Genomic DNA, 16,896 nt, shown 5'->3' with positions numbered 1-16,896 from the left:
TTTAAAAGTATATTTCATTGATTATGCTAGTACAGTTGTCCCAATTAGCCTCCATCTGCCCGTTGCCCACTTTCCCTCTGGCAATCTCCCCTTAGTTCATGCCCATGGGTCATGCGTGTAAGTTCTTTGGCCTCTCCATTTGCCATACTATCCTTAACCTCCCCCTGTCTGTTTGGTGCCTACCAGTTATGCTTCTTATTCCCTGTACCTTTTCCCCCATTCTCCCCCACCCCTACCCCCACCCATCCCAGCTGACAATCCTCCATGTGATCTGATCTGCATATCTATGATTCTGTTCCTGTTCTAGTTGTTGGCTTAGTTTTTTTTTTTAACTTAGTTGTTGATAGTTGTATTTGTTGCCTTTTTAATGTTCATGATATTGATCTTCTTTTTCTTAAATAAATCTCTTTAACATTTCCTATAATAATGGCTTGGTGGTGATGAACTCCTTTAGCTTTATCAAGGACCTACAACCTAGGTTACTCTATTCAATGGAAGGACAGATAAAGTGCTTCCCAGACAAGGTGAAGCTAAAGAGACTTAGAGCTTTTGATGAAGTTTTGTGTTATCCATTGTGCAATAATTGTTGGTTTATTTGCTGTTTTTAGTACATTTTAGTGTATTTGTACCTTTCTGAAAGCAGGAAAATGTGAGATGCTATAACGGTTCAGCCTCTTAACCCAGGCCTTTTAATGTTCATGATTTTGATATTCTTTTTCTTAAATATATCTCTTTAACATTTCCTATAATAATGGCTTGGTGGTGATGAACTCCTTTAGCTTTATCAAGGACCTACAACCTAGGTTACTCTATCCAGCATCATTTGTGGATGACAGAAGAGTTCAAGGGTGGCTATAAGGTGTCTGGGAAGTGCCTGGAAGTGTTCCAAGTCCACTGTGTGTGCACAGGTACCTTCTGGCTGATGGGAGACAGAACCTCTCTCAGTCTCCAAGAGTGACCCCACCCTGTTCAGAACCATGATAGTAAGGAATGCTTGTTAAGTATTCAGCTATTCAGTTTAATTGTTAAAATATACAGGCATATTTCAGATTTATAGCAGGTGTGGTTCCAGACCACTGCAACAAAGCAAGCATCACAATAAAGGGAGTAGTAATCTTTTCACTGATGGAAGTGTTGCCTCCAACTTGTAAAAACTGCAGCACCTGTGAAGCTCGATAAAGCGAAGCGCACACATACAACGAGGTGTGCCTGTGGGTTTGAAAAAGGATGAGGAGCCCTTCATTTAGCAGCTACATTTATAACAAATTATGCTAATACAAAATATATTACCATTGATCTCCCCTCGGCCTCATCTTGATGGTGCTTTTATTTGTACTTTGCTGAAATAGCAAAACTATGTATCCTTACAACCCATCTGTGATAGCTTTTCCCTAAATTGGGTTTATAATCCCTCCCTTCTGTTAATTGAGATAATAAAGCTTGACGTATTTAAAATAAGAATGCTGTTACGTATTTCTTTGGATTTTACTTTTCTTTTTTGAGGTGGCATATAAAATGGAGCTCTTAAACCTGTTCTGACTTCCTCTGGCTTCCTCAGGCTTCCTCTGGCTTCCTCAGGCTTCCTCTGACTTCCTCAGGCTGCAACACGTGTGTGCGGTTGCAGGCCAATGAGCAGAGCCCAGGGCCGGGCAGGCTCCGTCTCCCCCCAGGCCCACTCTTCTTTCAGAACAGTTCTGATGCTCAAGGAGAAACATAAATAAAAGTTTCTTTTCTTTTTCATCTTCTCTGACCTCCAGAATGTCGAGTTTGAACCCCAGCGAGTGCTAATTTGAACACAATGTGCTTCTTTCACTGGACTAATAAAATTGCTGCTCCATAACTGTCCAGATGATTGGGGTGGAAGCTGTCCTTGTCTGGGAACTTCTTTGAAAAGCATCACAAGTCAAATTATTTGTATGTTCTTTGGGGATAAAACCTTTGATACCTCTTTAAAAGTAGACCAAGCTTTTGGAAATCTTATTTCTGTAATTACTAAGATAACCAAATCTCAGATTTTATATTGGGGACATTACCAAATAAGGCAAAGGAACCACCCCTTCACTGGGAAGTCGGTGGAATGTGAGGACTCGCTTGCAGAATGTTGAAGAACTTGCCCCATCCCTCCTGCCAGCTTGCAGAGACCTGACTCAAAGGGGCAGCTGCCCCTCCATCCACCCTTCTAGCCCACACCCAGCAGAAGCTGTACTCATGTTTCCCCAACAGACTCCTCGTTCCTATCTTAGTTGGGAGATTTCAGCCACTAGAGGGCCTCAGATTTATGTAACAATTAGGGATAAAGGTGTCATTCCCTTGTGACCCTCCTTTTTTGATCCCTGATTTGCCCTCATTTAAAAGACACGTAACTCCAGCCTACAAACTAGCCAAGGCCATTGTAAATGCAGTTCAGCCTTATCTGAAATCTATGTGGTGCCCGTGGTCCTCTGAAATGCACAGAGGTTTTTTAAGAGGGAAGAAAATTTGCAAATGAGGGGCACGTGATTTGCCTGTCCTGCGTTTGACCCAGCCCTGACTGCTGCAAGCCTGCAGAACTTGTTCTAATCAGGCAGGGCTTTCAGATCAGTGCCCCTGAAACAGCCACTCGGGCCAGTATTCTTTGCTGGAAAGGCCTGGGCTGTGGCAGGAGGGATGGACATTTCCCCAGGCGGCCTGGCAGGCCCATGTCACAGTGGCCCTGGCCAAGCCACGGGGTCAATAGGCTAACGCAGTGCCACTCACTGAGTTCTCAGCCTCAGACGGAGCAGATGCCCAAGCTCTCAACATCATAGCCCTGCAAATAGCACTTGGACTTGGTGGATGTTAAAAGCGCTGACAGTTGTTTGAATTGCATAGGCAGTAATTTATGTCATGTGTAAGACCAGACGTTTAGCTCCTCAGCCTTCTCCAGCACACGGCAGTCTGCAGTGAGTCAGGAGGGCCGTGAGACTGCAGAGGCAAGACTGCATTTGGAAAGGGCTTTTGCCCTCCTCTACTTGTGGAACACCAACTAGGAAATCTAAAGGGACAGGAATAATGCCAGTCTGATTGGTATTATTCCTGATACGCTGATTATCCCAGATGGCCAGTCTGATTGGATTAAAGTGTCAGGGTGTGTTCTTTTTCAGTTACCCGTCAGTTACACCATGTCAGCCAGGGCTAGGTCCACAGTGCCATGTGGGCTCAGTGGAACCAGTTTCCTCCATGTTATTTCGGTTACTCTGTAGTCTTTGGAAGTCCCTGGGGACAGCCCAGCCAGCACATCCAGAAATGAGATTTCAGGTTCTTGAAATGGGGGACTCTCTGAAGGCCACCCGAGACAGGGGCGGGGAGGACAATGTAAGAAAGCCAAAATACTATGCCGTTCTTGAAACCTTAGGGGAAATGTAACTGGCCAGCCCATGCACTAAGGTAGTGAAGCAAGCCTGGACCAGAGGCAGGGCATGCCTGGTTGGAGCCACTTCTCCCTGTCAACTGAGTGCTCGGCCCGTGTGTGCCTTGCTCCTTGTCTGTCAGATGGGGAAGAGCAATGTTTCATTTCATGAAGCTTGCATGCAGATCAGCAGAGTATAAGGCAGACTGCAAAGTGATTAAACACTCCACAATTTGTTTTTTTCCTAAGTCAGTTTTTTATTCCTCAAATCAGCCACCAGGGAAACCAAATGATTATTTAGATGATGTCCTTGCCCCAAATATTTGGGAACTTCTTTTTGAGAAGGCCCTCAAAAATGGTAGTGCATTATTTTTAATAAACCGAACTCATGAGAATGAATTTTTAATTTTTTTATAAATTTCTTTTTTTAAGATTTTATTTATTTATTTTTAGAGAGGGAAGGGAGGGAGAAAGAGAGAGAGAGAGAGAGAGAGAGAGAGAGAGAGAGAGAGAGAGAGAAACATCAATGTGCGGTTGCTGGGGGTCATGGCCTGCAACCCAGGCATGTGCCCTGACTGGGAATCGAACCTACAACACTTTGGTTCGCAGCCCGAGCTGAATCCACTGAGCTACGCCAGCCAGGACAAATCTTTTAATTTTTAAAAAAAATTCTCTCAAGTCATTTGGAATCCAGTCTGACTGGATTAGAAAGGTAGATGACTCAATGATTCACGACGGATGCGCATCCGAGGTGAGAGGCAGCCGGCTGTCGAGGCCCATTTGCGTGGCAGGCAGCGGCGAGGTGCCCGTCTGCCTTTGCAGGACGAGGAGTCGGAAGCACTGGCACACTCACTTTCTGAAAGTCTCACTTATAGATAATTTGGAAACTTTGAAAGTGCCACTGCAGCATGCAAATACTAATTATATCTTTTAACAATTTGATTTTGTTGGATTCTTTTTTCTTATTAGAAAAAACTGACTCGTAGAGAATAATTGGAGAAGTGATAGATCTTAGTCATATGGAGACTGAACTTCCGATGAAAACAGTGAAAGACGTTTAGAATTTGTTTTCAAGGATGTGAGCTGGTCCTTGTAGCCTGCAGAGTCTAGTCAGACACCATTGTTGATAGGATTTAAGGTTAATCAGATTCCTGGGCCAAATGAGGCCTCTCTCAGTAAGATTCTGACTTTAATTTCCAATGTATGTTGTTTCCTCCCCGTCTCCAATAATCAAGCAATTCTGACACCTGCTGGGTGTCCTGTGCTTCAACTCAGCTCTGACACTATCTACCTGTTATGGGCATCAGATCCCACAGGCTACAGACTCAGTCCTAAAAGACTGTCTCCCACCCCTACTCCAGCTGCCACTCGTAAATCCAGGTTGTTACTTGTACATTTTACCCACTGGCTATAAATCCGAGGCTCCCACAGCCCCTTCCTTGGGTTTGATTAATTTGCTAGAACAGCTCACAGAACTCAGAGAAACATTTCACTTACTAGAACACTGGTTTATCATAAAGCATATAACTCAATAACAGCCAGACAGAAGAGATATTTAGGGCAGGGTGTGTGAGAAGGGCACAGAGCCCCCACACCATCTCCAAGCACACCACTCTCCCCAAATCTCCATGTTCCACCAACTCCACCCTTTTGGGTTTTTATGGAGGCATCATTCCATAAGCATTATTAAGCGCAGTTGCAAATAACCAATGATTTAATCCATCTTCAGCCCCTCTCCCCTCTCCTTAAGCCAGAGTGTGGCACTGAAAGTTGGTTTTCCTGGCACCAGCCCCCATCTGTAGATGCTTCCCAAAAGTCTCATCTTTAATATAATAAAAGACACTTTATGGTTCTCATCACTTAGGAAATTCCAGGAGTTTTAGGAGTTTTGTGCCAGAAACAGGGACAAAGACCAAATATAGATTTCTTATTATAAATCAAAGTATCAAAGATAGATTAGATAACATTATACCAGTTTTATAGATGGTCATTTGAGGTCTTATCTGCTGTCACACAGCAGAAAAGAAGGGAAGGGAAGGGAAGGGAAGGGAAGGGAAGGGAAGGGAAGGGAAGGGAAGGGAAGGGAAGGGAAGGGACTGGGGAGCAGATAGGTCCAGAATCTGAAGCTCCTGCCCCTTTTGGGGGGTTCTTTTCTTCATGGCTTACTTTCCATTATTTGACTGAATGAAGAGACAAGCATAAGGTGTGACCATGTATGAATTTGTAAATGTGAATGAATTCTTGTTTAAGTACTGCAAAATTTTTCTTATTTGTTTCACTAAACTTTTATCATGGAGTGTGATATATCTCCTCCCATCTCCAATTCAAATATTTAACAGAATCAGGAAACTTAATTGAAGGGTCATTTAAGACCATCCAGTCCAGTTCACAAGATGACTAATAAGGAAGGGAGACCAGGCTACTTGAGCAGAGTTCATGGCCAGGCTACAGTTGACATGCTGCTTACAAGTACACTGTTTGTGGACATGCGTTAACGATGTTTACATTTTAAACATGGCCCAGCAGGTTGGGCAGAGAGGGCAAGGGGTCTAATCATTTTTTCCCAAATCTTCAAAGTATCTGAGCATCAGCTCAGATGGGTTCAATGTCCCCCATGTTTTCGCCTTTTTTCTTTCCCTTGTTTGTCCAACTGAATGCCTAAGACTTCCTCGTTCGTTGTAACAGAGTAGCAGCGGAAACGAAACAACTTATCGTAGATTATGGCATCCAAGCAGCTTTCTATCAGGTCACATTACAGTGGAACTGAAGTAGGTTAGGTAAAAAAAACCTCAGTTAATTAGATTCTTTTTTTGTGGGTAGCTTTTCCCTGAGGGAAGTTGAAGTGATCATTTTTAAAGTGGGTTTGTGGAGAAGTTTCTGTATTAAGAAGATAGATTGGAAAGACCAAGTTTATTTGGAGGAAGAAAAAACAGGGCTTAGAGTACAGGAAGAAAAACAATCTTAAACATCATCTTTTACCTGTAAGTGAAAGATATGATATTAAGAGATTGTCAGTGTTTTACAGCTTTAAGGTTTTAAACCTATTTCTGCTGTATTTTCTGCAAATAAGTTATTATCCAGCACGTCATTAAATGTTGTTTCATCAAGGGGCCAGAAGGGGTCACTAGCAGACATATTCTCTGGGGATCATGTCCTCAGCCCAAGGGCAAGGAAAAACCACAGCTATTCCTTGGGTGGACTGATGAGGCAGTTTTTATCTGGCAAGTCAGATTTCAGCTTTGCATTTCAATCAGCTGTAAAATCTTTGGGGCCGTCTTAGAAAAGGGACTCCTGTATTATTTTTCCAGACATACTTTGGAATAAATGGAATCCGGAAAGATTAAAACTAGACAACTGTGGTCATTTAGTGGCCCAAGACTTCTAATTTACCTATATTATGGTTCTATTACAAGTCAGAATTTGGTGCTGAGCTCTTCGGTTGGCTTGCGTTCCCCCTAGATTAGCACTGCTAAAGAAGAGCGGGGAGGAAGACTGGAAAAACAGACTTGGCAGAAAGCAGGAGTACAGCAAAGCGTCCGTCACGAGCAGCCTGCACATACAAGAGGCAGAGCAGTCACTCAAGAAGAAGGTAAGTGCCCCGTGGGTGGAGAGGCGTGCTGACTGCCGTCGCGCTCGGAGAGCGTGGAACACGCGTGCATGACTTCGCTAGTCACCACTCTGGGAGGCGCTGGCACTGCCTTGCCCTTGGAGTTCACACTGAGAGTCTGTCTCGCAGCAGCTTCAGCTGATCAAAGGTAAAGTCTTGAGATGCTGTAGAACCGGGAGCAGCACCACCTGCATAATGTATCAGAGAGCAAGTTCCTGCATTTTGAAGTGTGTACTTTTACTTCAGTTTAAAACCTTCTTAAACGAAGTCTGACTTTACAATGTTATGGAAGCCTTTCTAATGAAAAACTTTAATTGACCACTAACACTTTATACATTGCCTATAATGTAGGGACCTAAATGCCCTATACTGAGATTTAAAACCTAAGTATACAGAATAAGGACATAATTTTTGTGGTCAGTGAGACATTATTTTATAATTATAAGCACTTTTTTACATTGAGCAGGTATACCTTTTATTGAGAATTTACAAGAAAATATGTTACAAGTTTAAATAAAATTAAGTAACACTTTGTTATCATTACTGGCAAGGATTTCATATGCAAAAGCATTGATGAGTTATTAAATTCTAGTGCAGTGATGACCAGCTTTCGACCAGTTAGTGCACACTTTCAAAATGGGTAGAGACTTCCCTGCCGCTTGGCCTGGGGGCTGCAAATGCACCTGCTGGCTGGAGGCAGGGTGACACCTGTGACAGACACGCCCACAGACCAACTCCCGGCATCAAAGTCTTCAAACAGAAAAGAAAAAACTTCCTACCAGATGATCACCTGGACCCCTCTAGTTCTGAAACAACTTAAGCATCCGGAGGAGAAACTGAGTGTGGCCTTCGTGCAGTTAGAAGCTCACACAGAAGGAAGCGTGCACGCAGGCCGGTGAGGCAGCAGCGCTGACCCGGTTTTACAGGGTGTTTCTGTGTCTGGACAGGATAAATGGGAACAGAGATTTGAATGATCTCCTCCCAAACATATATAATATTAAAGAGAATGACTAAAAAACATTTAATTCTTGGTCATTAGTAAATGTTTCCAATATAATCGAGTGTGATCTTTGGATTTGCACAGATGTGAAATTGAGAATTTAAGAATGAGATCCTGAAATGAAAGGAAATCAGGTCCTTCAACTAGGTCCCTTTGCCCACAAACTTTATTTAAAAGGGTCTTAAAATCATTGATTCAAAAGTATCTTTAACACTTTTGTCTCATTGGTCATCTTGGAAGATCCAAAGAAGCCTTAGGAGCTGGCAGACCCGTGTGGCCAGGTGAAAATTAAAATAAACCTACAAAGACAAAGCTAGGCAGATTCCCCATGAATAGTGGAATGAGATAAGTGCTCCGCCTGCTCAGAAGACCGGGGTCATTTGAGGCTCTGAAAACCAGAGACTGTGAATAGAGGATATGATCTGAACTAACACTTGGCTGAGGAGGTCAAAGATGCAAGACGCTGACTCAGTGGCCCGTGGGGCGGACACCCCGGTCAGCGGGCCCTGGGGCTCTCGCCGTGCCGGGGCTCCAGGGTGACTGATGCTCTGGGCTCATGGAAGCTGCAGACGCTGCAGCAACAGTGAACTCGCTCTTCTACTCATCCTCAGTGACCCAGTTCACTTTGGCCTGAGACAATCAGCTCTTTGAAGTTAAAATAAGCCCATCTATTTTAGGCTTGTGGAGCAGACAGGAGGGTATCTCAAGTTCTGTCGAGGTCAAGTGGTTTTCACATGGCCTCTGATAAGCCCTTGGCTTGATTTCTTCCCAAGGGCTGGCAGTATATTTCTGTCACACCTCTGCCGGGTTCACATGTGAGGTGCCTTAAACCCAGCCTGTCTGAAGACAGTCCCCAAACAGCTGAGGAGTGCTTGTGAAACGCCCCTGCCAGCCAGGTGCCGGAGGGCTGCCCTGGAGAGCGAGCGCAGTCACTGCGTGGTGCGCACAGGGGGAGTCTTGCCTCAGGGGTGGGCATAGCCTTGCTGACGGAGCGCTGCTCAGGGGGTTGCACCAGAGCCGTCCCTCTTCCCCGCACAGTTTCTGAATTCACCAAACAGCATGTGTTCGTGGCCAGCACACATTTTACAGTTTGTCCCCCTCGAGCCTGCGTGTGCAGTGAGCCTGAGTGGCAGCCCGTGGGAACGCAGAGGCGGCAGGAAGTAGAGACGGGACTCGGTAAATCGCTTCCACTGCCCCCGTGAAAATCCTGCTGTCCAATAACAATATCATTTGAGCCACATAAGTAATTTTAGGTTGTCTAGTAACCATATTTTAAAAAAAATTGCCTTAAAAATCTGTAACTGTTTTGTTTCTGTCCGAGGGCTTGTCCAAAACAAAACAAATTTGCGGTACAGTAACCAGCATCTCATTTTGGGTGCTACATGGTAAGAAAATTTGACCCATGAATAGATTTGGGGAACTAAGTCAGAGTTTCCCTTTCCGTCCGGAAAGATCAGTTGTGTCTCAGAGAATAGGTGACTTGGCAGCAGATCCTCGCTTTCCAAATCACTCCCCCAAAATCAGGGTTGAGGAATTGGAGCTTATGAGCACCAATCCTTGACCGGGCCGACTCTGTCGTCTCCTGTGACCAGTAGTCCAGGTCCCTTCTCTCTCCTCCCTCTCTCCCTTGCTATCCTCCTTTTCTTCTGTCTTCTTCCTCCTGTTCTCAGCTTAGTCTAGGGCGTTGTGAACCTGGCATATGCATTTGTGCTGTGCAGCACCTGTAAGTCGTTCTGAAGACCGTAAATCCACTCGGTTTGTAGCTTCGGCCCGGTCCACACGGTGTGGAATGTGTGCACTCGAGCGCAGTCCCCGCACAGTTAGTTGCCTGCAGAACAGCTCATTCCTTTGGAAGGGTGGAACGCAATGAAGTTTTAAAGACGTGATTTTTGGCAGGAGTCTCTTTGTTACAAGTACATTGCAATTACTTCTTTTCGCCAAATAATTCTAAATTCCAACCCCATGCTGGCATATTGGACAGCAAGCCATAGATAGTGAATCCTACGTCCTTCTGTTAAGACACTCACCCAGGATATCAGACTTTTCCAGGAAATAAAAGCCTGTGTACAGTTTGCCACTACAGCCCTCTGTCTACTTGTGAGTCACAAATTAGGGTTTGATGTTCGCCGTACTTCAGTAGGATCCGGTCATTGAGTCAAGCTAAGATCTATAATGTCCCCACTATGAGTCCTTGAAAATTCGAAGAAGGTAAATCTGCCACACGCACGGTCTCATTGCCTGCTGTCACTGAAATTCCAAATCACAATTTAGGAGAATGCAATCCCGTTGAGGAGCAAGGGGAGGAGGAAGAAGGAGGCCCAGATGAAAGATTAGCATCCTGCCCGCGGGGGTGAGCATGCCTGGGGCCTGTGCCACCTGCGCATATGAGCACATGCATGCTGCTGACTGAGCCCTGCCCCAGCGCGCTGCAGAGCGCTGCAACACCTCCACTCGACCCTGCCCTCCCGACTCTCTGCGATGTTTACCTGTTTGTTTTAACCTGTAGGAAGAAGGAGGATTCACAGATGATAGTGCCATTTCTAATCTGCTTTGGGTAAGCCTGACGCTGACACGGGTGCCCCCATGTGTGATCTCCTAGCGAGGGTGCCCTTGTTCAGTGTCTTATTCCGAGGCAAGATGCCACCTTTATCCAGAGTGGAGAGCTGTCTGTGTTCCTGATTTGTTTTGAATCATGTAATGAAAACACTTTTAAAGGCTGTAAAGAAGACATTTTATGGCAAATGTTAAAGCTGTCAGTGAAAGTCACGGGCCCCCTTTCTGTACCTGAGGATCTTCTATCAGTTACAGTAATCTTGCCATTAATTCATTTAATTACTATACAAAGTGGACTCAGGCATACTTACTGTGTTTGTGTGGATTTATTTTTTAATAAGTGAACAAATGGGAAGGATCTTGAAAAGATCACTGAAATTGCAATGAGAAATTAACATTGTTAGAGAAATCGTTTTTGTCTCTCCCCCTCCCTGCCCCGCTCTGGTAAGTCTTCTCTTCTCACCTCTAATCCTCTTGCTTTGCTCTATAGGAACCTGTATATGCTTCTACTTATTCTCCTGCTATACCTGCTGCCCATAAACACCTGTCTTTTGTATCTATTAATCAGGTGAGGAAAAGCCTGCACACACTTGGGCCTCATTGCAATTTCTGAGCAGTAAGGAAGAGCTTGTCTCATTTGGGGGATAACTGCTCGTGTGTGTGTGTGTGTGTGTGTGTGTGTGTGTGTGTGTGTGTGTGTGTGTGTATGATCTGTTCACATATTTCGAGTCAATCACACAATCACAAACTCATATCCTTGGCTCAGACTTTCAGGTAGACCTGATGATACTAATTCACCTCGTAATCATGACACTGGTTTAAGAGTTTGACCAAGGTTTATATCCCAAGTTGAGTCAGGAGCCCAAGAAATGCACCAGAAAGTCCCTGGCTCCAGCGTGGCAATGACACCATCTTGCTTAGCTTGATAAACAAGGAGGATGTGGCAGAGGCAGTGTGTGGTATGGAAGGGACAAGTGGGAAGAGGCCAGTGTGACAGGAGCTAATTGAGTGGCTCTACTGAAATGTGAAACCTCAGGCCCTGCCCCCTACCCTCCATACCCCATCTGAGGAACCCCACCCAGAGGGGAGCCTGGGCCTGGGCTGGAGGAGTCTGTTGGTGCATAACACACGCTCATTTTTGAAGCTGAAAGTATCTGTGATTGTTTTTTATTCCCCTTGGAACCCCTCTGGGGGTCAGGAGAGCTACAGAAAGCAGCCGCATCCACTTTGCCTCGAGGTCCACATCCTCCTCTCCCTCCATCCGTGGGACTGGCCCGGTGGCTCCCCTCCTGGGGCCTCTGTCTTCTCAGCAGGACCGGCACTGTATTTGCTGTGAGGCAGCCTCTCCTAAAAATTTCATGACTGTGCTGTCCCTTTAGGACTGGTAGTGACAAATCAGGTCTTTGAGGGGAGGTGCAGGACTTCAAACATGAAACCGACAGAGCGCTGCCTGGGAGAGGCATCCTGTCTGCATCTTGCACCTTCACACATGGAAACTCCCTGTTCCTACTCCCAAAGGTGGGCCTTCCCCTCACTGTCCGAGGCTTCCGTCCTCTGAAGGTAGGAGTGCCGGTCTGTGAGCGCAGCCTCACACAGCCGGTCAGCGTCCACCCAGAAACAAGGCTGGAATCCAGAGCGAACTTGCTGTTCCATCATTAAGGAGGGACATGAGTTGTTTCTCCTAAATAAGTCAACCTGAAATTAAAAGATACATTATTGAACTACTTAAATATAAAACACATGAATTACATAAACATACCTTGTTAACAGACTGTTTTTTGGAGAAGTTGTAGGTTCACAGAAAAATTGAACGGGAAGTGCCCCCCACCCCCGCACACATAGCCTTTCCTCCCGTCAGCATCCTCCTCAGAGAGGCATGTGTGTTACAGTCCATGAACCTGTATTGACCCAGCATTATCCCCCAAAGCCCATAGGTTACATTTCTGTCCACTTCTGGTCTTGTACATTCTGCGGGTTTGGAGAAAGGTGTAATGACATGTATCCACCATTACAGTGTCATACAGAGTAGTCTCACTGCCCTAGAAATGCTCCGTGCTCTGCTTATTCATTCCTGTCCCCCCCCCCAACCCCCAATCCTTGACAGCCACTGGTCTTAATTTACTGTCTCTCTAGCATTACCTTTTCCTGAATGTCTTATGGTTGGAATCACAGTTTTCATCCTTTTCAGCCTGGCTTCTGTTCCTAAGTGATGTGGACTTAAGGTTCTTCCATGCCTTTCCATGACTTGATAGCTCATACCCTTTTAGTGCTGAATAATATTCCTTGTCTGGATGTAAGACAATTTGTCTATCCATTTACCTACCAAAAGACATCTTTGTTGCATCCTAGTTTTAGTAATTATGAAAAAAGCTTCAATAAATACTCATATACAGTTTTTTTGTGTAGCTGTTTTTCAGCTCCTTTTGGTATTAATAAGCACAGTTACTGGATCATATGATGAGAGTATATTTAGTTTTGTAAGAAACTGCCAAACTGTCTTTCAGAGTGTCCGTTTTGCATTCCCATCAGCAGTGAGAGTTTCTGTTGCTCCATGTTCTCACAGGCATTCGGTGGGATCAGGGGTTTGGATGTTTGCTCTTCCAATAGGTGTATAATAGTATCTCATCGCTGTTTTAACGTGCATTTCCCTGATGGTGTATGATGTGGAGCATCTTTTCATGTGTTTATTTGCCATCTGTCCCTCTTCTTGGGTGAAGTGCCTGTTCAGATCTTTTGACTATTTTTTAATTAATTGCCTGTCTTCTTATTGTGGAGTTATACCAGTTCTCTGCACACTTTGGATAACAGCTCTTTATCAGATGTGTCTTTGCACATCTAGCTTGTGGCTTGTCTTCTCACTTCCTGGGAATCTCTTTCACAGAGCAGAAGTCCTGCTGATCAGTTACCCTTCTTGTTCATCACAACTGCAGTGTCATCGCCGACCCCCAGGTCCTCTAAACCTTCTTCTATGTTATTTTCCGCAAATTTTGTAGTTTCCTGTTTACATTTAGGTCTGTGATACGTTTTGAGTTCATTTTTGAAAGGTGTGAAGGTCTGTATCCAGATTACTTTTTCAGTGTGAATGTCCAGTTTTCCACTTTTGAAAAGACTCTCTTTTTTCCATTGTGTTGCTTTTGCTCTTTCGTCAAACATTAGTTGGGTACATTTGTGGGGGTCTATTTCTGGGCTCTCTATTCTCTTTCACTGGTCTCTTTGTCTGTCCCCCCCGCCCACAAATACCCACACTGTCTGGATTATTAGTGTAGCTTTATAGTAAGTCTTGAAGTCAGGCAGTGTCAGTCTGGCTTTGTTCTTCTCCTTCAGTGTTGTGTTGGCTGTTCTGGGTATTGGGTTCTCCACATAAACTTTAGACTCAGTTCATCAATATGTACAAATTTTCTGGGAATTTGATTGGGATTGTACTCAAATCTATGGATCCAGTTGGAAAAAACTGAATCTTAACAATGTCGCATCTTCTATCCACTAACATGCAATACCTCTCCATATATTTTTAAGTTTTAAAAAATATATTTACCAGAGGCAATCTGTGTTTTATCACTTCAAAGTTAAAATACCTTAAAACTTCATATTTTTGCTTCTTGACAGGCTCCTCAGGTAAACGCTTTACACACCAGTTATGTGGCACCAGCCTGTCCGCTCCCAGAGGCCAGGGGACTCCTGTCCTCTGCAGTCCTGGTGTCCAAAGTCAGTGACGCACAGCTCAGAGAAGGCGGAGCACTTCCAGAGGACGCAGGCTGTGTCCTAATGGACTGTTTGTCTCTTTTTCAAGCTTTAACACACAATTTCTTCTTCCTCACATGCCTCAGGCTGTACCAGAATAAGATTTCCCTTAATCCCCACCCCCGACACACACACACTTTCATTGTAGGAGCTGGTAGGTGGTGACAGGCCCAGATTGTGGCTACTTCAAAGTCCATGCATAGTTGAGCTCATTTTCATGTTCTGTCCAGACCACTTCCGACTATGTGCACTGATGATGGACTGGAATCACTAACGGCAAGGGCAAAGCTGGTAAATTTCTTTAACAGTGCACTGATTTCTAAATGGCAATAGCATTTTTGAAAACCAAGAAGTACCAATTTGTCACTTTGCCTTATTTCTATAACTTGACATGTGCCTTGATCATTTCTTTCTATAATTTAGTTTAATTTGATGTGAATAAGATAAAAACATCACATCACAATATCTTCTACACATAAATCTCTCCAGTTGTGAGAGAACTTTACTCTTAAGTCTCACTAATTCTCGTGATCCAGGTTAGTTCCGCTCTCCCTGTATCAGCTCCCTGCGTCAGAGACATTTAGTGAGAGTCACACTAATTTCTCAGTGCAGTTGACCCTTGAACACATGGCAGCTAGGAACACTGACCCCCCTGTACACACACAGTTGAAAATCCACATATAACTTTTGACTCCCCCAAAACTTAACAGTTAATAACTACGATTGACCAGAAGCCTTATGGATAAAATTAACACTCATTTAGCACATGTTTTGTATGTTATGTATTCTTATAATAAAGTAACCAGAGAAAAGAAAATGTTATTAAGAAAAATCATAAGGAAGAAAAATGCATTTACAGAAAAAATATTTCACTTGTAGATGAAGCCACGCAGCTCCAACCTGTGATGTTCAAGAGTCAGCTGTAGCTATATAGGGCAAACCCATCAGTCAGGGTGACACCTGAAAACCTTCTTGCAGGTTGATCCTTTGCACAGTTTCAGGCTGTGTTCTGCCACGTCTGTGGCCACCCCTAAACCCCTCCTCTCATCTCAATTGTTTCACTGCCTTTTACACACATGTGTGCGCACACACACACACACATTCCTTCCCCTCTCCATCTCCATCTGTCCACACCACGCTCACAGAATTGGTGTTAGAAAGAATGAGGCACAATGTGGGTTGGGCTTCTGTTTATGTTCTGACAATTCTCTCACTGTTCCAGTCCATCTAAATACCACCGACTAAACCTGGATCAACCTGGGATAATGGCACAATACTTGTTATAATATGTATTACGTCCTTCTCTAAACGAGGAAAGAAAAACTTAGAAGGAAAAACAGTACAATAATGAAGTTTTAGGCTAAAAAAAGAAAAGTAAATGTCCATGTACATTTTGAATTCTCCAATTTAATAGCAACTTGGAGTAAATATGTATCCGATTCTTCAGTGAATAAATAAGCTATGCATTCCTTACCTTATTATAGAGCCACGTGAAGAATAGCAGGAAATAGTGGGCCCTGGACCAGCCCCACCAAGTAGCAAACTTAAGGTGAAACTTATAGAGAAGCAACAACTTTCATGCTGAATATTATTGTTTAGAGGGACTAAAAAATACACCTTCTTAACACAGATCTGTCAGATTAGTGGACGCTTTAAGTCCTAAAGCAGCTGTGTCATTCAGATGTCCATATGTGTGACATTCTCGCAGGACCTTTAGGGGAACCCAAGTGCTTTGGGGACTGGAACTGCCGATTCAGGGATTCCTGAGTTGTCAACGGCGCCCTGACCTCGGAGCTGCTACTGACCTCACTACAGAACCGGGGATCCTTGGACAAGCAGACTTTCTTGGCACTTGATGTTTTTTTTCCAAAATATTTTAAGCCAATTGCTGTGTTGATTTGATTAAAAGTCTTTCCTGAAACTTCATTTTCAGAGAAGACGTGCTCTCTTTTATGAATTCTGATGAAGTCTTCCTGGCAAGTCAGCCTCATTTGCAGTTTACTTCAGAAGGGTGTGTGGTTCACAGTTACTTGTAGTTACTTGTAGTTAGGGCATTCAACAATTTTGAGTGGGAAAGTTTAGGAAAAGGCTTTTTAAATGTTGGGTAATTCTTTACTTTGATGAAATTTAAAACTTGCAGAAAAGTCATCATAATGGACGGGGAACTCTCATGTATCTTTTACCAGATCCGTTTCTTGGCATTTTCTCCCTCCCTGACTCCTCTTGCCCTCCCTCCATCCATCCCCCACCCTGGGCCGGCTTGCTGCTTTCCCCTTATATGTTTATATCGCCTCCCAGATCCATCACAGTAGGGATTCGTTTTCAGCCAGTGAATGGGGGAAGGGAGGCACAGACATTCAAGCTATAGCACACTTCCATACCATAATACAGTCACTAAGATGAGGAAATTTCTCATTGGTGCAATTTTTAATCCATGGTTCATATTTCCATTGTTTCCCTTTCCCCCTAAATAATGTCTCTTTTAGCCCCATCTCCACCCTGTTTAGGATCCAAGCCAGGATCGTGCCTTATATGTTGTCATCATGTCTCTTTGGGAAACTGTTTTTAGCCTAATTTAACCAGTTCTGGCTATGATTGCTCTGTGGAAGAATTTTGTAAAAGGAAGAT

At 44.1% G+C, this 16,896-nt stretch overlaps 1 protein-coding gene across 19 annotated transcripts in view; it reads left to right on the top strand.

Annotated features, from left to right (window-relative positions):
- SVIL (supervillin) overlaps positions 1-16,896 on the top strand; it is a 213,380-nt gene that overhangs the window by 158,602 nt on the left and 37,882 nt on the right. For 12 of the 19 annotated variants that reach the window (XM_045858133.1, XM_045858128.1, XM_045858126.1 and 9 more), the window contains 3 exons: positions 6,827-6,956; positions 10,481-10,528; positions 11,018-11,095. In XM_045858133.1, the coding sequence (XP_045714089.1) occupies positions 6,827-6,956; positions 10,481-10,528; positions 11,018-11,095 (256 nt within the window). The remainder of the gene's footprint in view (positions 1-6,826; positions 6,957-10,480; positions 10,529-11,017; positions 11,096-16,896) is intronic. The other 7 variants (XM_045858137.1, XM_045858134.1, XM_045858132.1 and 4 more) reach the window with 2 other exon arrangements.

This window comes from Phyllostomus hastatus, unplaced genomic scaffold (assembly GCF_019186645.2).
Source record: "Phyllostomus hastatus isolate PE091 unplaced genomic scaffold, TTU_PhHast_1.1 phas_scaffold_1674, whole genome shotgun sequence".
Taxonomy (NCBI): Eukaryota; Metazoa; Chordata; class Mammalia; order Chiroptera; family Phyllostomidae; genus Phyllostomus; species Phyllostomus hastatus.
Note: the sequence above shows the minus strand (reverse complement) of the source record. Positions and strands in the feature narration are given on the sequence as shown.